At 43.9% G+C, this 21,504-nt stretch overlaps 2 protein-coding genes across 8 annotated transcripts in view; one reads left to right on the forward strand and one right to left on the reverse strand.

Annotated features, from left to right (window-relative positions):
• The window catches only part of LOC128703110 (UDP-glycosyltransferase UGT5), a 442,390-nt gene that overhangs the window by 229,243 nt on the left and 191,643 nt on the right, over positions 1-21,504 (forward strand). The gene's annotated exons all lie outside the window — the stretch shown is intronic.
• Positions 16,394-21,504, reverse strand: part of LOC128703104 (UDP-glycosyltransferase UGT5-like) — a 58,191-nt gene continuing 53,080 nt past the window's right edge. For 4 of the 5 annotated variants that reach the window (XM_070103465.1, XM_070103467.1, XM_070103469.1 and 1 more), the window contains one exon: positions 16,394-17,026. In XM_070103465.1, coding sequence (XP_069959566.1) covers positions 16,729-17,026 — 298 coding nt within the window. In that variant the 3' untranslated portion in view covers positions 16,394-16,728. The remainder of the gene's footprint in view (positions 17,027-21,504) is intronic. The other variant, XM_070103468.1, reaches the window with a different exon arrangement.

A 21,504-nucleotide genomic window follows, 5' to 3' on the forward strand; every position in this document is an offset into this window, starting at 1 on the left:
GATCCCGCTCCTGTAGGATCATCTGGCTACATCAATTCGTCGTCTCGTTGCTAAAACAGCACTAAGAAACATTCACCTAGAAGCTGCCACTTTACTTCAGCCACACCAACTGGGCTTTGGGGTCTCTCAAGGCAGTGAGGCCGCAGCTCATGCGGCAAGGGCCTACATCAGGGACCTACCAGAAGACAAGGCCGTAGTCAAACTTCATTTTAGAAATTCCTGTGAAGATAGCTGTGGCCTTGCCGGCCGTTCAGGATCGGTTTCCCAATATTTTTCCCTTCATTTCAGCTGGCTACAGCAAACCCTCAGTTCTTTTGTTTGGCGAACATGAAATTCCCTCATTAGAGGGTGTTCAGCAGGGTGACCCACTCGCTCCACTTCTCTTCTGCTTGGCAGTAAGAGTACTAACTTCCATCCTATGCACGAGCTCAACATCTGGTACCTGGATGATGGCACTCTAGCAGGTACTGAAGAGTCCCTGTTAAAGGACCTACAGCTGGTGAAGACACAGCCTGGGGGACTCATCCTCTAGTGGGAAATCATCACAACGAACCAGGAAATAATCAATGTTGTGCGAACAATCCTCCCGGAAGTCTCTACTACCACTCCATCCAACAGTACCCACCAGGGAGCACCGCTGTGTCACTAGTCCATCGACACTGTCCTCAAGGGCAAACTGAATGACCTGAAGAGAATCCAGGAGAAAATATGCGAGCTTGATGCCCATGATGCCCTATATCTCCTCACAAGGTGTCTTACTATGCCAAGACTCACTTACTTCCTGAGGTGTGCACCCTCTTTTGACAACCCAACACCCAATGAATTTGACGCACTCCTGAGACAATCCTTTAAGAAGGCACTGAATATGTCATTAGAAGGTCAGCAATGGGATCAAGCAACCCTCCCAGTGCGACTGGTAGGATTGCGCAAATCAGGTAGCTTTACCTGCATTTCTGTTTTAGTTTCTCAAGCGTTTTGTCCACGAACGCTTGAGAGACGCGGTAGGAGCTCAAAACTCAAGGTTCACAGAAGCACCCAGGCGGTGGGACAGCCTTGCAGATTCCACCAGCAGACCAGCTCCTCGAAAGAGCACAATCAGTCCCACTGGGACAAACCGATCATGGAAAAATCTTAAACACAGTGCTCGCCATCGCTTCAGAAAAGGACAAAGCTCGTTTCCTAGCGGTGAAGTCACCATACTAAGGATATTTCCTTTTAGCTGTTAATAATTCCTCCTTGCGCACTCGAATTGACCCACAGGCCATTCGGATAGGGGTTGCTCTTAGCATAACCGCCACCATCCTCACCGAACTTAGGTGTATATGCGGTAGGGCGACGGCTGATCAATTCGGACTTCATGGTCTCGTGTGTCACACATCAGAAGGAAAGTGCGCCAGACAAGAGGAGGTCAACGGCATTATTAAGAGAAGCCTCGCCACAGCCCGTTGCCCAGCCCAACGGGAACCCCAATTGCAGAGGTCTGACGAAAGTCAAAAGCGTCCTGATGGAGCCATCATGCTACCCAGGAAGGATGGAAAGCAGATTGCCTGAGACTACACCTGTGTGCCACATTGGCAGACATCTACTTGACATACTCCTTAACTGAACGGGGTGGAGCTGCCAGCCACAGGGAGACCCAGAAGAGCCGCAAATATGACGACCTTCCCCCTTGCTATAACTTCATCCCAATAGGGTCGAAGACCCATGGACCATGGTGCAAGGAAGCTCTGAAGTTCTTCAGAGAGTTAGGTGAAAAACTCATCAGAGAAACTAAAGACGACAGGGTGGCCAGCTTCCTCTTTCAGAGACTCAGTGTTGCGGTCCAGAGGAGAAATGCCTGCAGCATTCTGGGCACGCTGAACACCGCCGGGAAGATGGACGAACTATTCAAGATCTAGCTCTGAATAGGTCTCTATGTCGTTTTACTCCCTATCGTATTTTTTGTCAATGTATTTTGTCTTTAAATAAAGTATCTATAAATTATAGGGGGTGGTAGGGGTAAAGAATTTTCAAACAGCTTCAGGGAGAACTTTGAGTTTTCCATGAAGCAAGTTTATTCTTTTCTCAGAGAATGAGGGTCCCCAGGACAGTTCCAGACGTTGTACCTCCTGATATATATATATATATATATATATATATATATATATATATATATATATATATATATATATATATATATATATATATATATATATATATATATATATATGCAATAAGATCACAGTAAACAGGTGATTTCAGAATATGCAAAACAACCACTCTGAAAGAATAGAGAAATTCCAAGCGCTTGGAATTTCTCTATTCTTTCAGAGTGGTTGTTTTGCATATATATATATATATATATATATATATATATATATATATATATATATATATATATATATATATATCAATAACAACACTGCACTAACCACGGAGTCGAGCCCATACTGATTTGGCTCGCCTCGTGGTGAGCGAAAACGCATGATGCTTTAGTACACTGGACCACACAATCTTTATCAATGGTGCATCCAGCCAAGCATGATGTTTTACCTGCCATCGAAGAACATACGGTGGTGTGGACACCTCTGTGCTGATTTCATTCTACTCCGTTTGTGAACTAACTCAACAAGCATTATATTATATTATTGCAACCACGAAACGAGTGACAATAATATTTTGTTTGTTGAGCTATTTAACTTTTTTCATAGACGGCAGATCGTCATGATCACAACAATCCTGTCAGGATATACCGACTGAAGAGAGTTCAGTCTGGCTGCATTTTCAGTCCTTTTCGTCTCCATGTTACAATTAACACTCACTTAAAGAACTCAAAAAGTTCATATAGTGACTTTATGAACAAATAATTTTATATCGATAATTTCCAAAAAGCAGCCAAGAGTATGGAAGAGTTAAGGATTTTTTATGCGGAAGCAAATAAGAGAAAACAGACAGGAAATTTACCTTTAAGTGAGAAGAACACTAATTCATTGCAGTTAAATGTAATTACTCAAGCTGATTTTCCTGAGAGTAATGCGGAAAAATTTAGTAAAAGTTTATCTAGGTAGACTAGGGGTTCGAACCATGGTCTCGAGGGTAACAGTCTCTGCTACATTTGTTAATCTCGAGACCACAGTTCAAACCCTCCGTCCTTATTTCTGTATACTCACTGACAATAGTTTTTAACGACTTAAACTAAGTTCATAATTTATCTGATACAGATTTTTACAGAATGATACATAAATAAGCAATAGAATATGGTGCAGTTGCTTATTTGTGAAACACAGAAATTTATACTAAGTTCTTTGGTAAAGGCAAGACAGCTCTCGTAAGGCAGGAAACATTACCTCAGAACTGACGATGTTTAATGTTGGACTTAAACTTGCTGTTTATATAAGGGGCATCTTACAGTTAATCCCTAGAACAACAATTACTGTTTGGTCAGATAATGATGTTAGGAATCTGGTAGCCGAGATCCACTAGATGCAAAATTCATTGTCCTCTTCGCTTTTGGGCTGAGAGGATCTACTTAGCAGACGCTCTTCAGTTGCCTGATTGCGGTGGTGTGAGGTGGTGCTGTCGTGCCTCTGCTGTCAAACCAGGAGAACTACCATTAATCAACATGGCATTCAGTCACAGACGCGGGATCAACACTGTCGAAATTGAGCTTCTCCGAGGGGAAATATCGCATGTTTCGGGGCGAGTATTACTACCCAAGATCATCAGAGAGACGTATGGCATTCAGGATGGAGAGTTATACGGGGTAGCTGTAAATGGAGCTCACAGAATTTTTGTGAAATTGCTCACAGCAACGGTCTACGAGTGGTTGGTCAATCGTTTTCAGGACATAAGCCTTGATGCTACGCCAACTGTTCACGTGAGGATGATTGACGTATCCAGGCATTACACCTGGATCAAGCTTCGTAACGTTCCCTTCGAGGCAGATGAGGCAGATATTAGAAGAGTTTTTGAAAAATATGGGACAGTTGATTTGGCCCAGCACGGTACGTTGGTGATGGGAACCTATGCGGGTCTGCCAGAAGGCACTTTTAACCTAAAAATGACATTGCGACACCCCATACCGTCCTATGTGTACCTACATGAATTCAGGACACAAGTCATGGTTTCGTATGCCGGGCAAAGACGTACATGCCGCCTATGTTGGGAATATGATCACATAGCAGCGGCGTGTGGGAAGTGGCAATGAGCGCCTGCTCGAGAGGTGAAGGCATTCACTCTTGTAATGGAGGAAGCAGGTGGGGAACAACTACGTGAGGGAGGGCGTGGTCGTCTATGGAGAGAGATAGTGGATGATGCACATATGGCTGGAGGAGAGGGTGAGGCCCTCGTCCAGTTAACTGGCCCATAGACGCTTCCAGAGGCAAGTGATGGGCAGAAAGTACAGGAGGAAGTGTTGGAGATTGAGGAGGAATTGGCTGAGGTGTTGAAGTCTTTGTCACCGCCTGAAGAGGTGGTTGCACCTGAGCGGGTAGTAGACGATGGGTTGACGGCTGTGCTGCGTCAACGACAGGAGAACCATACGCACTACGGTATTGATAGCGAGGCAGAGGTGTCACCGGAATCAATGAACCAATGTACAGTGGAAGTAGTAATGGAGGATGTGATCGTCACGAGGAAGAGGGCTGCTGCGTTGGATTCAGATGATGTCCTGATGCCAGCGCAGTGGCCTGGGAAGCAGATTTGGGCGGAAGGTGAAGGTAATGGTGGATACGAAAGGAGGCACCGAAAGAAGGGGGGCAGAGGGGAAGTGTGAAGGTGACAAGTGGGACTACAAGCTCTGATGCCCTTGGGAAGAGAGGAGAGAGGAGGCAGGGGTGGAAATTTGAAAAGGCCTCAGGTGTATGACAGTAAACGTTAACGGTTTGTGTAATAGTGAAAAGAGAGAATAGTGTAGAACGCTTCTGAATAAATCTAGAGTGGATGTTGTGTTCCTTCAGGAGCATAATTTTAAGAAGGGTAGGGTGTTGGAGGTGGCAGGGTTTCAGGTGGTAACCCTGCCATCTGCCCCTTTAAGGGGTTGTTATGGGCAGAGGATTGTAAAGGGCAACTATCCTATGGACGATATTGTCGAAGTGAAGGGGAGACTAAGGGAGTTACAAAATGAGAGATTTCAAGTGGTAAGAGTACAGGTAGGGGTTGAGGAGGTGCTTTGGGGCGACAAGCCATCGGCGTGTGTGTTGTGATGTCAAAAGCAAAGGCCGCTATCCCAAGGTTAGAGGTACACGAGTCGGCGGGAGGTTATAGGGTAGGTTAGGAGATAAGGGCTACGAAAGGAATGTGTGCGTATGCGGATAAATGGTATGAAGGGTATTAGCCAAGTGGGGGGTGGGGGATGTAGCTTTAAAGAAGGTGTGTGAGTATGTGATGTGCAATTTAGGGAACTGTGATAGGAAGGCTTTAGGAAGGGTAATTACAGTAGAGGAAATAGAGATGGGGAATGAGGAAAGGCAAAGCACCGGGAATAGACGGTCTCCCGGCTGAATTTTATCTACAACATTGGGAGTTGATAAGGGGTTTCATAGTCAGGTTATTAAATCAGATGAAGGAGAAGGGTGAGATGGGGGAGTAGCAAGCAACAGCATTTGTAGTGTTGGTCCCGAAAGGTAAGGGGCAGCACACCATCAAGGAGTACCGTGCCATATCGCTGCTATGTGCAGATTATACGGTGTGTCCTAAAGTCTTAGAATCAGTTTAAATGTGTTGTAGGGAGAGTGGTTTCGAAAACGCAGTTTGGGTTGCCTGGAAGGTCGATGATTGAAAGTCATGGGATACTGAGAAGTTTTGTGTAGTCAAAGGGGGGGAGTGGGGTCGGCATTGTTGGCATTAGATTGGCAGGGGGCCTACGACAGAGTGGAAAGGGGAGCATTGAGGGCTATACTCAGGAGGCAGGGTTATGGGGAAGAAATAGTTAATTGGGTAACCACATTGTACAAAGGAGCAAAGATGCAGTTACAGATAAATGGATGTTTGGGGGAAGAGATTTTTTTTTTTTTTTTTAAACACATTACAAGATATAAATAAATAAAAGAATACAATAATGAACCGTTTGCAAATACAATGAACTACCAGCAACCCCATAACATACCCTAAGTGTTACATTCATATGTGTATTAAAGGATATACCGTCACCTAACAATGAGAAGAACAGGATAACACCTTCTCAGAAAGAAAAAAACATTAACAAAGTCTAAACCTACACTTCATGCCTGTTATACAGTACACTAAGACCTTCTTGCGTGAAATGCAACAGATGATGTGATTCAGCATACGAAGGATTAAATTATACATTACAAATGTTAAACAAAAGGCAAACCTAAACCTGCAATAAAATTGCAAAAGCATACCACAATAATACTTCCCGCAATAAGCAGGAAATTCTTAACATGAAAATAAAAGCTTAAATTTTACTTTACACTATATCACAAACTCTCCAATTTCTAGTGAAATTACAACAACTGAAAGTGGACCAAAGAACATTCACAACGCATTCATACCCAGCTCGAACACACATTTTCACAGATTACAATACACATACCCAAGACTAGTGTATATTCCACTATAAACCATCACGCAACACATCCACGCCAATCAACCATACACACGTAAGTGCTTAAATATGTAATATTCCTATATACATATATCACAGATTACAGAAACCTTATAATAACAAACTTTAGCCTGTAATCCCAAGACCTCACTTTATTATTATAACATCAAAGACATTCCAACAATTAATGATCGTGATGCCATTTGACTTCTACAAATAAATTACACAATTTTTAACTATTTACAAACTAATCCAGACAGCAACATAATATACACACACATATCATTCACGATCACCTGTTAAATGTTACATAAATTACATTACCTGTAACCATCTCACACTTCAAAATCCGTATATAACAATCATTAATATCGTATTATCGATGCAATATCATAAAACCAAGATCACATCAATGATCTGCCATTAACAAATGCTATTGTAGACTAACGCCAAGGTTTACTTAAACCCAAATAATATCAGGACCTAACTTGTATTTCAAACCCAGCATCATCATGTCTACAAGTATCATTCTTACATAAGGTACATTGATACATTAGTGATTTATCATATGGGATAATCATACATTTCATGAAACCTACTCGCTTGGCATACACTATAATCCTCCAATTAATTAAGCACATGTCAAAACCCTATTTCAGTCTTGTTTATACTCCATTAACCTACCATATCCACTTCTACCCAGCATCCAGACATAATTCCTCACCATACCAAATCCAACAGTCATACCCTCCCAAATGCCAAAGAGACCAGCCACGTCTACCCCTTACGGTATTAAAGCCCATAAATCCCTTACATGAAATCTGCAATATCCCTCCGAAAAAGTCAAAAGCCATTTGCTTCCAGCAATATTCTTGTTCCGCTGCTGTGTACCATAGAAAATCGCTGCCAACGCCCTGATCCTCTCTCTTACTGGTAAGTGTCTATAAACGCATGAAATATATACAAAATCCGTAACTAAATATGCCATTGCGTTCTACACCAGCAACCCTACTCCCCCACATCTAAACTTAACGCTCTTAAGACGCTAATTCCCCCACCCCCCACCATACGTAAAACCCTGCTAAACCACACCCTTACTGATTCCAATCTCTCACAAAAATACACTGCATGATATGCCGTCTCGATCTCCCCACTCGCACAACGCTCCCCCCCCCTTGCACACGCCTATTCGCTAACACTTCCCCGCACGGCAATATATTATGAAGAAATTTGTACATTACCTCCCGTACCCCGGCCTGCAATTGTAACTTCGTCAGACGTCCCCAAATATCATGCCATGCATACATCGGAAAGACGCCCTCTACTCTAGCCACCCCCCCCCCCTACCTCCCACCAATGCCAATTTTCCAATCTTTATCCTACATGGCTCCCTTGCATAAGTTAATACCCTCAACATGTTCTCGCATCTTTGAAGATCCCCGCCATTCACCCAACGTACCAAATCCCTTCGAATCCTTGTCAAACCTGTACCTGCCCCCTGACCCTCCCTCAAATAACTATGTTTTACATACATACCTAACATTCGCGTATGCAGGTTCATTAACCCTAGTCCACCCCGACACAACATCTCTCGCTAACCAGTCACATCCAGAACCCCAGAGATATCGAAATACACGCTTCAATAACCTTTTCTCATCGCACTGGACTAACGGATACAAACTTACCACGTGCCACAACTTACCAAACAAAAGCACATTTGCCATGATTGCACGCTGATGCAAAGATAAGCTCCCTGCACACATTCCCGCCAATCGTCCTAAAACCCTATCCACAGCCTCTCTAGAATTAACCTTCCTAGCTTCCTGAATATTCCTCATATGGACGATCCCACATACCTTAATGTTGTTAACTAAAGACCAACCTTTCTTCTGACCTAAGTCCCCCCGGATATAATCCCCCACACGCATAAGCATGGACTTTTCCTTATTAACCGTCATCCCCATTGCTCTCCCGAAAAGATGCACCAATTCACCCACTTTTCGTAAATCCTGTGATCCCCTGTATAAAATCGTAGTGTCGTCCACATATCCTCTGATTCCTGCATTTACTCCCACCCCCTTCGCCTCTCACTTTCATTTACACTCCCCCGTACAGCCCTGAAAAAGGGGTCCTGAATTAATGCAAACAGAATCTGTGACAGAGGACACCCCTGTCTCAAACCCCTTTGCATTCCAACTAATTTCCCCAACCTGCCATTTACCTGTACCTTAAACGTAGCTTGCTCATACAAAGCCATTGCCCAGCTTACTATTTCTTTTCCAAATCCTTTCCACTGCATAATTTTCCACAAAGCCTCGCGCTCCACACAGTCGTATGCCGCGTGCCAGTCCAGAGCCAATATTCCCCCTGCCTTACCCTTCCCACTTTCCTCAATAAGCCTACGTATTATGCCTTGACCCACACACATGGATCTCCCGGGTATCCTATATTGCCCTTCATCCAATACCTTCTCTAACACCCTCTTAATCCTATTACCTAGCATTTTTGCAAAAAGTTTATAATCGGCACACATTAATGATATCGACCTATAGCTATGTATACAGTTTCCCGACGCCTTTTTCGGAATCATAACCACAACACCTGTTTTTTGTTGTACCCCGAGTCGTCCACTATCTTTCATAGTATTAAATAAAACCACTAAAAATTCACGGAGACATTCCCAGTTTTCCTTATAGAAATCACATGGGATACCATCGATCCCCGGTGATTTCCCAGCGTTCATACTCTCAACAGCTATTCTAACCTCCTTCTCACTTATAGGTTCATTCAAATTCATTCGATCCTTATTCTCAAGATCACAACATACTCATTCACCCATGTCCCCTATTACTTCTTTTGAAATTCCCACTTTTTTGTATTGCGCCTCATACCATGCATCTACATAGCATCCCATGCCCTCAGTGGACGTAATGAGTTGTCCACAACGATACGTTCCCAATTGCTCCTGAACTTCCAATTCCATTATTTCTGTCGCCCTTCGACGCTTGCCCTGCTCCCTTAAAACAATCTCCGAAGGACGATCACCCCATAATACCTCATTTATACCACTCGCTATCCGGGCCGCATCGAAAGTTATGATTGTGGATATCCCCAATTAGTTGTTTTAAACTTTCAATTTCAGCCACCGGATACACCCCCCTGCCATTCACATAACATTCCTGCAGTTGTCCTTCCAGATAGTGCAAAAACCCATATTGCATTCTCCGTTCTTCTACACCACTCTTCTGATAAAAGTCCCTCACCTTTCTTTTTCCGATTGTGTCCCACCATTCAATAACGTCATCCCCTACCCGATATTCATTCCACCAATCCTTCCACACTCTCGCAAATGACTCCCCTAAACCTTTTTTATGCATTAACCCAACATTCAATTTCCAGAAACCCCTAAAACGCCTTGGTAATCCCACCCAATCCACATCCGCCATAACTCCTCTATGATCGGAGTAACTCACATTTAAAGCGCAAACATTTCGGACCTTAATCCCTCTAGAAACATATATTCAATCCAATCTCGCTGCATACTCCTTCCTAATAAACGTGCGCAGTCCCCCCCCTACTTCATCTCCCCAACATCCATAACATTCACACTCCTCGGTAAATCCCCTAAAAACCCTGAAAAGAAACCCTGTCCTCTAGGCTCTACATCTTTGCGACGATCAATGCAATTCCAGTCACCCCCAATGATCGTTACGCCCGGCAGCGACCTTAAATAATACACCAAAACGTCCCTAAAAAAAACATTTTTAATACGCATATCACTTTCTGCTGGCCCGTAAACACCAATGAACCCCACTTTCACCCCATCCCATGCCCCAACCACCTGCACCACCCTCCCCTCCTCTCCAACCTCACAACTTTGTAGAGAAAGCGGGCTGACCTCTTTTATTAACACTGCCACACATCCTTTCAATCTACTAGAACAACCCATGTACACCACATAATCAGGATTTATGAATTCCCCTAAAGATTTATAATTATGTTCCTGTAAAAACACTACATCAGGAACGTATTTCCGTAATAGCATCTCCAGACATTTGCGCTTATTAATCGACTTTAATCCGTTAATATTTAAAGTAATGCACCTGAAGATTTCATTGGCGGTTTACCCTTGGATACCTTTACATTCTTAACGCCCTTGCGGCACTCCCCACTTCTTCCCCCATGCCCCCCTATGCCTTCTCCTTTCTCATGCTGAACACTTTTAGATCCGCCCGTATCTCTACGGGTCTCGTCTTTCCATGCTTTTTTCCCAGATCTTCGGCCGAGAGTTAAGACATTCTCACTATCCGTTATCACCGCAGCCCTCTTGCGGCAACTACGATCAATGATCATATTGTCCTCTGAACTATTATCCCTGTGTACCTCCACAATGACAACCTGCTGTTCTGCAACCGGCCCTATGTCACCTCCTTCCTCCTCCTGTGTGCTTGCATCCTACATTCCTCCCTGATTCCCATCATACACCGAAGCATCTAACAAAACATTCAAAACCTCTTGAAGGGATGCCTCCATAATATCCTGGGCAGGAATGGATACCTCCTCTGATATCGCCGACACCAAGCCTTCGTTTTCCCCTACGCTAGGTAGAGTCAAACAAACAGGTGACTCCTCTTGTTCCCCCTCGACCTCCTCACTCCACAGTTTTCCAGTCGAAGATGCACGCTGTGTGGCCACAGTGTATGACTGCGGCACTGCTGCCTCATCTATCCTCGTTGCAACCTCTGTTCTTCCACGCCTCATAGGGCATTGTGCTGCAATGTGATCGTACGCCCCACAAAGCCTGCATGTATGCCTTTGACCTGAATACGTAACATATACTTGCGTTCAAAAGTCCTCCATGACCACATATGACGGTATCGGGTGTTTAAGGGACATTTTCAGAGAAAACGACCTTTCTGGCATACCAACAAGGGGACCGTCACGCCATCGTCCCATATGCACAGTACCATACCGTTCAAACACATTCCGTAAATCGCATTCGTCCGCCTCAAACGGAACGTTGCGCACTTTCACCCAGGTGTAATAGCGAGAGACATCTCGCAGACGAACAGTAACACCAGGGTTGACGGTTTTCAGCACATCCTGGTACTTAGCCGCCATGTTTTTATAAGTGGCGCCTTGTCTGAACTTGACGAACAATCTTGAATTGCCATTTAAAGCCACTCCATAAAGATCTTCATTAGCAATCCAATACGTGTCTCTGAGGATCGCTGTCAACAGTAGATGAGTATTCTGACTATTAAGGAAGCCAGTCACTAGGTCCAGGCAGACAGTGTTGACGCACCTGCGTCCTCCCTCCGCCATCGTGAGTAGACTGGAGAAAACTGCACAGAGACTAGACTAATCAGGAGCCACCGCGCAGCCTGTCCGCACGGCCCAAGAGCGATGCAGACAATATGAGGAGAGTGCAATGGGTAGGGGACTTAAGCAGGGGTGTCCCAAGTCAAACATTGTTTGCATACATTCAGGACCCCTTGTATAGAATGGTTGAAAGTAGTGTATGTAATAAGAGTGGGGGTGGGGTGGAGGTAGGGAACGTATGGCCTGGATTAATAGGATATGGAGAAGATACAACTTTCCTGGTTCGGAAAGGGATGTCGCTGGGGGTTTTGGATGATGTGCAATTGTTTGGACGTGCAACAGGAATGCAGGTAAATAGTGACAAGTCAGTGGTCATGGGGTTGGGAGACTGGGTAGGGGGGAGGGAGATGTAACGTTTTGAGGAAGCAGTGTCTTTAAAAATTTGTTGTATCATCTATAGGGATGACCTGGACATGGCACGAGAGGAAAACTCGAATCGGTTGTTGGAAAGGATCCTGGGGTGTCTGGGTGCATTGAGACCTCATCATCTGACCCTCGTGCAAAGAGTGATTGTCATAAATGTATTATTGTATAGTAAAGTTTGGCATGTAGCAGCCGTGTTCCCAATAACATGGACGGCGATTTAGGGGGTTATGAGACGGGTGTTTAAATTTTTGTGGGGTTCAAGTTGTGATTGGTTAAGGAGAGAGACTGTAATGTTACCTGTGCATTAGGGTGGGTTGGGGTTGATGGACCTGAGAAGTAGGGTTAAATGTATGTTTCTTAAATGGGAAGTTATACATGAGGGCGTGAGGGCGGGGCAGCTGAATAAAGTACATAAGAGGTTGGGAAAGTTGTATGGGGGAGTGGAGTTGAGAGAATGTGAAATCGTCTTGCTGGCTTTGATGTTGGTTAGAGAACCAAGGAAAATTCGAATAGGGATTTTGTGTAGGCTGCTTGCAGGGAGGATCTTTGCCTTAGTAGATGGGTTGTTCCCCATGTATGCGTGGGGGAGTATTTGGTACAGGTTTAGTAAGATGAATTATTATTATTATAATCAAGGGGGAAGCGCTAAACCCGGAGGATTATACAGCTTAGTAAGATGAAGTTAAATCCTAGGGTGCATGAGGTAACATATCGTTTTCTGCACGCCATCCTACCGTTGGAAGAGGTAATAAGAACCAGAAGGGTAGTAGTGGGCGGGAGGTGTGAAATCTGTGGTGGGGATGAGACGGCGTTCCATGCAGTATATTTTTGTGAGGGGTTGGAGGGGGTCCGGTGTTGGTTAAGTTGGGTGGTATAGAGGGTGAGGGGCCGTGGGGTGTCGGTTCTGCGTGAATTAAAAGCCTAGATGTGGGAGGGTTAGACGAGGGTGTCATAAGAGCTTTGGATTATATCATGGTGGATTATACATATATATCGTGGGTGATGAGGGGGGGAGGGGTTTGTGAGGTGCGGCGGCGGGCACATGCGATAACGTTTTATCATACGATGTGTCGTAACAAGGAACTGTATGGGAGGAGGTGGACGCAGGATTTCTTGGAATGATATAGAATGCTAACGTTAGGGATTCTCGTGAATCTGTTAATTGGGATGAGTGAGTAAAGGGTACGGGTTTTAGGGGTTACATATGTAGAGAGGGAAGAAGGGGGTCACAGTGGGGTCGCCTCCTGGGGGGTGTGAGAGTGACATGAATGTGGGTATAGAAGGTGTAGCAGTGTGTCATAGGTGCATGTACCATGAAACCTTGTGGTTGTCATGCCAGGTATGCACGTGGAGCTTGAGGGCTCGTCATGGCCATCTTAATATACTAAGTGTGATTGGTGTTATGAATGTAGGTGTAAGATCTTGCAGGAGTATTTGGGTTTATGTAGACTGTGGGTACACAGCCTTTGTGTGACATGCTTCATGTGTGTGGCATGCAAAGAGTACGTAACCTTTATTCGGTGCATGTACACACCCTCATTTACAGGCTATCTCCCCAAACCAGCGAAACAGGTGACTGAGGGTTGACGATGGGGCTACGTCGTTCAACCAGTACCCAGGTTCTAGCCAATGAGAAGATGGTTATGGCAATCGCAGAGGTTATGTGGGTACCACTCTCCTGTCTGCCCTTGTCATTCCCATTCTAGAGCTGGTTGAAGCACGGTCTGCTCTCTTGAGGCTTCTATTCTGTTTTGCTTACCGTGAAGTGCACTAATACCTATTGCCGTACATAGTGTATATAGTGTACATACTTCTGTTCTAAATTGGTGAAGGATAATATAAGTCAAAAGTTTTCTGCTGTGTTTATTTTGCACCCTTTACACCCAGGATAACAGACCATTTGGACTCCTGGGTTGTAATAATGTGCGATATGTTTATCGTGTTTCGAGGTGTTAATTCGTTATTTACGAAGTGTGTTATGGCTGTTTATGTTAAGATATACTCCTTTATTGTTTGTTTGGTATACTGTGCATTTCTTTCACGCATTGCCCTGACAAAGGGAGTTTGTATTAATTGTACTGCACTTTGTTTTTGCATTATATAATGTGCTCGTCTTGTAGATGAGGGAGGAATGCTTATGACTTTCATTATTTTGTAATGACTCGATAGGATAGTGAGGCACGTATGTATGTTATAGAGAATTTCCCCTATTTGGGATTAGTTGGGGAAGAGTATGTACTTGTTGTAATGAGATTATGATGTAGGTCATTTTGTTTATTGACTAATGTGAAAGTTGTGATTAACTGATATATTTTCTCGTGAATATTCTTTTTATTGTATTGAACATTTGTCATATGTCACATTAACATTATGTAACTATATATACCTGAAAGGCTTGGATTCAATGGATGTTTATATAATTCATTATTTGTCCCAGGTGCTGAGGTCACCTGTAAGTTGTCTTGCTAGATTGCTGTGAAATAGGGTTTAGATTAACCTTTCTTCTTAATGTTGCGTCTGTTATGCGATATGTTTATCGCGTTTTGAGGTGTTATTTTGTTGTTATTTATGAAATGTGTTATGGCTGTTCATGTTAGGATATACTCCTTTGTTTGTTTGATATACTGTGCTTTTCTTTCACACATTGCCCTGACAAAGGGAGTGTGTTTCTTTTGACATTATATAATGTGCTCATCCTGGGGAAGAGGGCGGAAAGCTTAAGACTTTCATTGTTTTGCAATGACCCGTTAAGGTTTGTAGTGAGGTACGTATGTATTGTTTTAGGAAATTTCCTGTATCAGAGGTTAGTTGGGGACGAGTATTTACTTGTTTTAATGAGATTATGATGTAGGTTATTTCGTTTATTGACTAATGTGAAGGTTGTGATTAATTGATATATTTTCTCGCGAATATTCTTTCTATTGTATTGAGCCTTTGTCATATGTCAGCTTAATATTATGTAAGCTATATATACCTAAAAGGTTTTCGATTCATTGGATGTTTATATAACACATTATCTGACCCTGTTACAAAGGTCACGTGTAAATTTCGTCCTTGTTAGGTTTCTTGTAAATAGGGTTCAGATTACCCATTCTTCTTAATGTTACGTATATTATACAGCAATATTTGTGAGTGTATATGTGCAACCCCTGTGTGTCAGTTAATTTGTGTCGTGTTTATTTTGTCAGTGTACGTTCTGTTGGACTGAGATCCATAATGTATTTTGAACGTGTCCTTTAATTATAATAATTTTGAACGTGTCCTTCAGTTATGAAAAAAAAATTAAACGTGTCCTTCATTTGCAATAATAATTTTGAACGTGCCTTTCAGTTACAATAATAATTTTTATCGTCTTTTATTTATATTAATTATTATTCTGAACGTGTCCTTGAATTACAATAATAATTTTAAATGTGTCATTCAGTTATAATAATTCTGAACGTGTACTTCAACTTTACCATAGTCATGCATCGACACCATGCACAGCCCTTCCAGGGTAGGGTAGGTGCCTGAGCCCGAGCTTCCAGCTCACAAGACTGTCATTCCCGTTAGCTCCCTTGGGTCGGGGATGACAGACCAGAGAGGCCTAGCTTGTGGCTAGGCCTGGGGACAGTTGTTCCCAAAGATGAGGGAGTACTTGTGCCTCCTCCCATGGGGGACTTAGGTCTCAGACACTCCCAAGACAGGGAGACAAGGCCGGGCCACCACTTGGAAAAGACCAGGGCCGGGAGAATACCGGCGAATGTTTAATAATAATACATAGTCATGTAGCAGGAAATTCATCAGATTATTATAAAGGACAGACCCACGGAGATATCAAATAAAACATTTCAAAAAGAATTCACTGTAGGTTAATGGACCGAGTTGTATATCTGGTGAACATAACTGACCTGAGACAGTTATTGCTGCCATTTAACTGAAGGTTCCCAAGTTAGCCACAGATACTGTTAGACTTTCATTTATAACTAAGTTATGTAACTTAATATATTAGTATTCAAATTTATGAACAGATTAGTCATTAATCATCAGTTTCTTCATCCACTGAAATATTAGGTAATCATAACTCAAGAAAATATCTACTTGGAAGAAATAATGAGGTTATATAGAGGTAATACCAGAACTATCAGTAGACTTTACTATATGAGTCTAGAGACAGTCTGAAATTTTTATTTGTAATAAGAAAATGTTTATAAATTAATCAATAAAAGTTTTTCATGAATAAATGTAAACCATTACATGATTATTACACAATAATTATTTTGATTGTTGAGAAATTATAATTTAGTTAAAACTATAAGTATAATTAAAAAATAAACTAGGAACAGTTAAATCAGCACGAGGGGTGCATGTATATCAAAGATACACTGAAAACAGCAAAAAAATAAATAAACTTGTTATGCGATCAACTCCTTCCTCCTACTAGAGAGGTATTTCTAATCATATTTCTTCTTCATCTTTCTGTCTCTGCCGAAGATTTTAGCAGTGATGATTCTGACGATGCGACGTAAAATGAATAGAAGGACAATCATAGCCAGGTGGAAGAGGAAGATCACGTCCAGCATGAGGAACTCCACCCAGGAGAGCTGTGCCGCTGGTGACCTCAGCTGAGGTGCACCTTTGTGACGGATGACGTACTCCGTCCAGAACACTGCCAGCTCCGTGGGTGGTACAGGTTGATCCCGCAGCTGCTCCGACATCTTCAGCATATTTTCCTTATACCTGCGAGAAAATCTAAAAGATTACCCATGCAAGATATAAATAAAATGAAAAAGTTGCAGAAATATTAAGTGATTAGTTATGAAAAGAAAGGACAGGGGTTCAAATGTTCGAATTTAAGACTGATGAGGTTTAGAATTAAAATGTCATATTGTATGAGTGGGACTTGGTGGATGAAAGTGCGCAAGTGACGACAAAAAAAGTCACCATAATTTTTCAAGCTTCCTCACTAATGAAGAGACATTTTGCTACTGTAAGATGTATCAGGCTTGTTTAATGAGATTGCATGTAATCCAGATGAGTGGAGAATTGCATGTAATCCAGATGAGTGGAGACTCTTCATTGACTAGAAGCCTAAAACCTGTACTTCTGCACAATGGGAACAAGTATCCATTTCTTCCCTTGGATCATTCAGTGCATCTTAAGGAGGACTACAACAGTATCAAACTCCTACTGGAAGCTTTCCTCTTCAAGGGGGGCTCCTTGGCGTGGTGAAGGGGCTCTTGGTCTGAGGAATTAGACCTGCCGGTCTCCTTCCTTAGACCGAACCTAATTACCCCCCAATCCCCTCTTCCCAATCCCATCCTCCCCATCCTCCCCTTTTCCCTTTCCTCCTCCCCACCCCTTCCCTTTTGCCCTTCCTCTTTTTGGCCTTTGGGGTTTTTCCCACAGGCACGCTAGTTCCTAGGTAAGGGAAAGGGTACCGGGGTCCATCCCATTCCGTTGAGGTTCTTGGCGGTGGCGAAGTTTGTCGTGGAATCTGGATCACCTGGGGATGTCCCGATTCCTCTCCGGTATCCCAGAGAGTGGCTTTGGGTGTCTTTCGGGCGACGGGTGTATCTCTGGAAGCTACCTTTCTGATTCCGGGGGTGATGGCCGAAGGAGGTATGCTTTGTGGCGGATATCTGGCCACCCTCTCTTTTGTCCACCGAGGTAGCTCGGCAGATGTGAGGTCGCTATCCCAGATTGCTGGTTTACTGGCATGATGGGTAGGGTATGGCACGGGTTCCATGCTGCATCTGTGCTACTTGCGATGCTGAGGTCCTCTTGGGTGTGGAGGGAGATTTCTGGCCCTTTCATTCCTCCTAGGAACTATCCCTCCCCGGTCTCCCATTTTTTTATTCTTTTTTTTTATTTTCTTTTCTTCTTTCTTTTTTTTCTTAAAAACAAAAAAAAAGAAGTAACCTAACCATGGAGAACCCAATCCATGAACCTGGTACCCCCGGGCCCCTTCTTGATACCGCACCCCGTTCTGACCCCACCTCGTCTTTGGACCACTCTTCGGACACTCCTCATGCCTCTGTACCTCTTGCCGGTGCTGTTTCCTCACCCGCTTCAGGTACTGAGGTCTCGACTGACTCCTTTGATTTATCTGACCTCCGCTCTCCTTTGACTATGCTTCTGGCCTCTCCCTCTATGGTGCGGCAATTTTCAAATCGCTGGCCCATTCCACGTCGGACCAACTCTGGTCCCACGTCTAAACGCCAACGACAATTACTTGCTGATTCTACTTCTCCACCTTCTCGTTCTTCTCAGAAAAGATCGACACGTCCTACACTCCCTTTCCATGCTCAGTTTCAGACTGCACAATAGACTAAATTCTTCACTTTACTACCGACTTCCTCTACCACCTATCATTCCGACCACAGTATTGGCAAGGCACTCCTACGCCATGTTGGTAAAGATATTTCTTTTCATGCTCTTAAGAGCAGTACATGCATCATCATGGTACAGAATGCTACCCAAGCTCATGATCTTCCTCTTCTTTCCCATATAGATACTGTTCCTGTCACTACTGAAAAACATCATTCCCTCAATTCTTGTAGTGGTACCGTCATTCTACCCCATACCATAGTTCAACAAAATTTCCAGACATGTGGCAATGACATTCTTGAACAGCTGGAACTCCAAGATCTCCCAGTCCTCAAGGTAGACACTTATGTTCTTCCTGCCCACAGGCGGAGACGATACCCTAGCAATGTGGCTCGTTTAACTTTTGACAGCCGTGAACTCCCATCCTCAGTTTATGTAGCAGGACATCGGTTACAAGTTCGAAAGGTGAACCCTACACCGCAACAGTGTAGAAATTGCTGGCGATTTGGCCATCCAGCGAAATATTGCAGATCCATAGCTGAATGCCCAGTCTGTGGTGCCGATGACCATTCTAATACATCTTGCAATCGACCTCCCTCTTGCCTTAATTGTCATGAGGCTCACCCTTCGTACTCTCACCGTTGCCAAGTCTACTTAAATGAGCGGGAAATCCGTTACCTCAAAGAGGCAGAAGGTCTCCCTTATGCCATGGCAGTTTCTCATCTCCACCTCCAAGGGAGACTACCTCGTGTTTCTTATTCTCGTGTTTCAAAACGTCCCCCCACTTCTGGGGTCCCATCTTCTGCAACCTCCTCTGTGGTTACCTCTCCCATAGTCACTCCTGTATCTAATTCTTTTGCTGTCCTAGGCTCAGACGTCCCTACTACAATGCCTCAGTCTGTTCTCACTTCTTCGTGTTCTCCCTCACAAGCCTCAGTATCGACGAGACCTCGTACGACACCTCCCAATCGTCCCTCTACTTCTCAGAAGTCATAAAAAGGTCCTTTAACCCCTCCTTCCCTTCTTCCACCTCCTCATTTTACCTTCCCTGTCTCTGTACCGCTTTCTTCCCCTCTCACTGGCTCTGTTACAAGTGTAGAGGTTCATCCTCCTCCTCGTACTATACCTACCTCCCCTGTTCCCTCCCAAGTTTCTTCTTCTGCCACCTCCCAGGTTTCTGCTTCTTCTGTCCCCTTCCACGCTTCTTCTCCAGTTCCCTCCACCCTTTCGCCCCCCCCTACCTTGGTACAGTCCATTACAGTTCCAATCTTTACTCATCCTCCACCTACCATCTCCAATATTGTCTCCCATACGACGTCTCTGAATTCCAAAACACTTGAAGCAATCTCTGAATATATTGCAGAGACCATACCATCAATGGGCACTGATCCACCCTCTGTTCCTTTTCTCTCCTCTCCTCCGTCTGTGCAAGTCCTTCCTTCACAGCACACCATTCCTTCGCTGCTTGAACGTTTTCCGCTGCCTCTGCATGTGGACTTTTCTAACCCCTCTAGTCCGTAGGAACCCTTACCTGCAGATTTCAAGTATCTTTATCACTGCCAATCATGGCCTTTTTACAGTGGAATATACACGGCCTCAGGGGTAATCAGGGTGAGCTTCAGATGTTACTCTCCCAGTTTTCCCCTGTTGGTGTTTGCTTACAGGAACCAAAATTACACTCTGCTGTTATCTCTCCCATCTCAGGCTATAATTTATTGTATTCTTCAGATCCTTTTCCTGATGGGACCTTTAATGAAAGTGCCCTTCTTCTACGCACTGATATTCGGTACCATCAGCTATTTGTTCGTACTTCACTGCATTACACAGCAGCCCGTATCCACTTGCATAGGTGGAATACGCTCTGTTCTTTATATCTCTCTCCTTCTCGGGCATTATCTATTCCGGATATTGCCTTTCTTGTTTCGTCATTACCGCCACCGATTCTGTTACTTGGCGATTTTAATGCCCATCATTTCCTCGGGGGGGGGGGGGTCTCACTGCGATTCCCATGGCATTCAGTTAGAGGCTTTTCTTGCCACCCACCCCCTCCATGTTTTAAATACAGGTACTCACACCCATTTTGATCCTCGTACTCACACACTCTCTTGCATCGATCTCTCAGTCTGCTCTTCCTCCACCGCATTAGACTTCACGTGGTCTGTTCTCCCGGATTTACATGACAGTGACCATTTCCCAATCATTCTTACTTCCCCTTCATATTCACCACCTCTTCGTATCCCACGCTGGCAATTTGATCAGGCAAATTGGAACCTTTACTCACAACTAACTGTTTTCAGTGAGGTTCCTTCTTTGCCCTCCATTGATGAGCTTTTACACCTCTTCTCGTCCTCCGTTTTAACCGCAGCCTCTCATTCTATACCCCAAACTTCGGGCAGGCATTCTCAGAAATGTGTGCCCTGGTGGTCTCCTGCTTGTGCTCGTGAAGTACGTTTGAAACGCGCTGCATGGGGCAGGTACCATTGCAATAGAACCACGGAGAGACTTCTTGATTTTAAGAAGAAGCGTGCGATCGCTCGCCGTGTCATCCGTGACGCTAAACGCACTTGCTGGCGAGATTATGTCTCCACCATCACCTCTGCTTCCTCTATGAGTGCAGTCTGGAAAAAAGTACGAAAACTGAGTGGTAAATATTCTCCTGACCCGGCTCCTGTTCTGCGGGTTGCCGGTGTTGATATAGCTAACCAACTAGAAGTTGCCAATGAAATTGGCAATCATCTGGTCCGTATTTCTCAGGGGCTCCATCTGTGCCCCTCGTTTCTTTCCTCAAAGTCTTCCAAAAAGTTAGCACCCTTGGACTTTTCTTCTCTCAGAGAAGAACAGTATAATGTGCCTTTTACACTTCAAGAACTGGAAGCAACACTCTCAGCTTGCCGATCATC

Source organism: Cherax quadricarinatus, chromosome 85 (assembly GCF_038502225.1).
Source record: "Cherax quadricarinatus isolate ZL_2023a chromosome 85, ASM3850222v1, whole genome shotgun sequence".
Taxonomy (NCBI): domain Eukaryota; kingdom Metazoa; phylum Arthropoda; class Malacostraca; order Decapoda; family Parastacidae; genus Cherax; species Cherax quadricarinatus.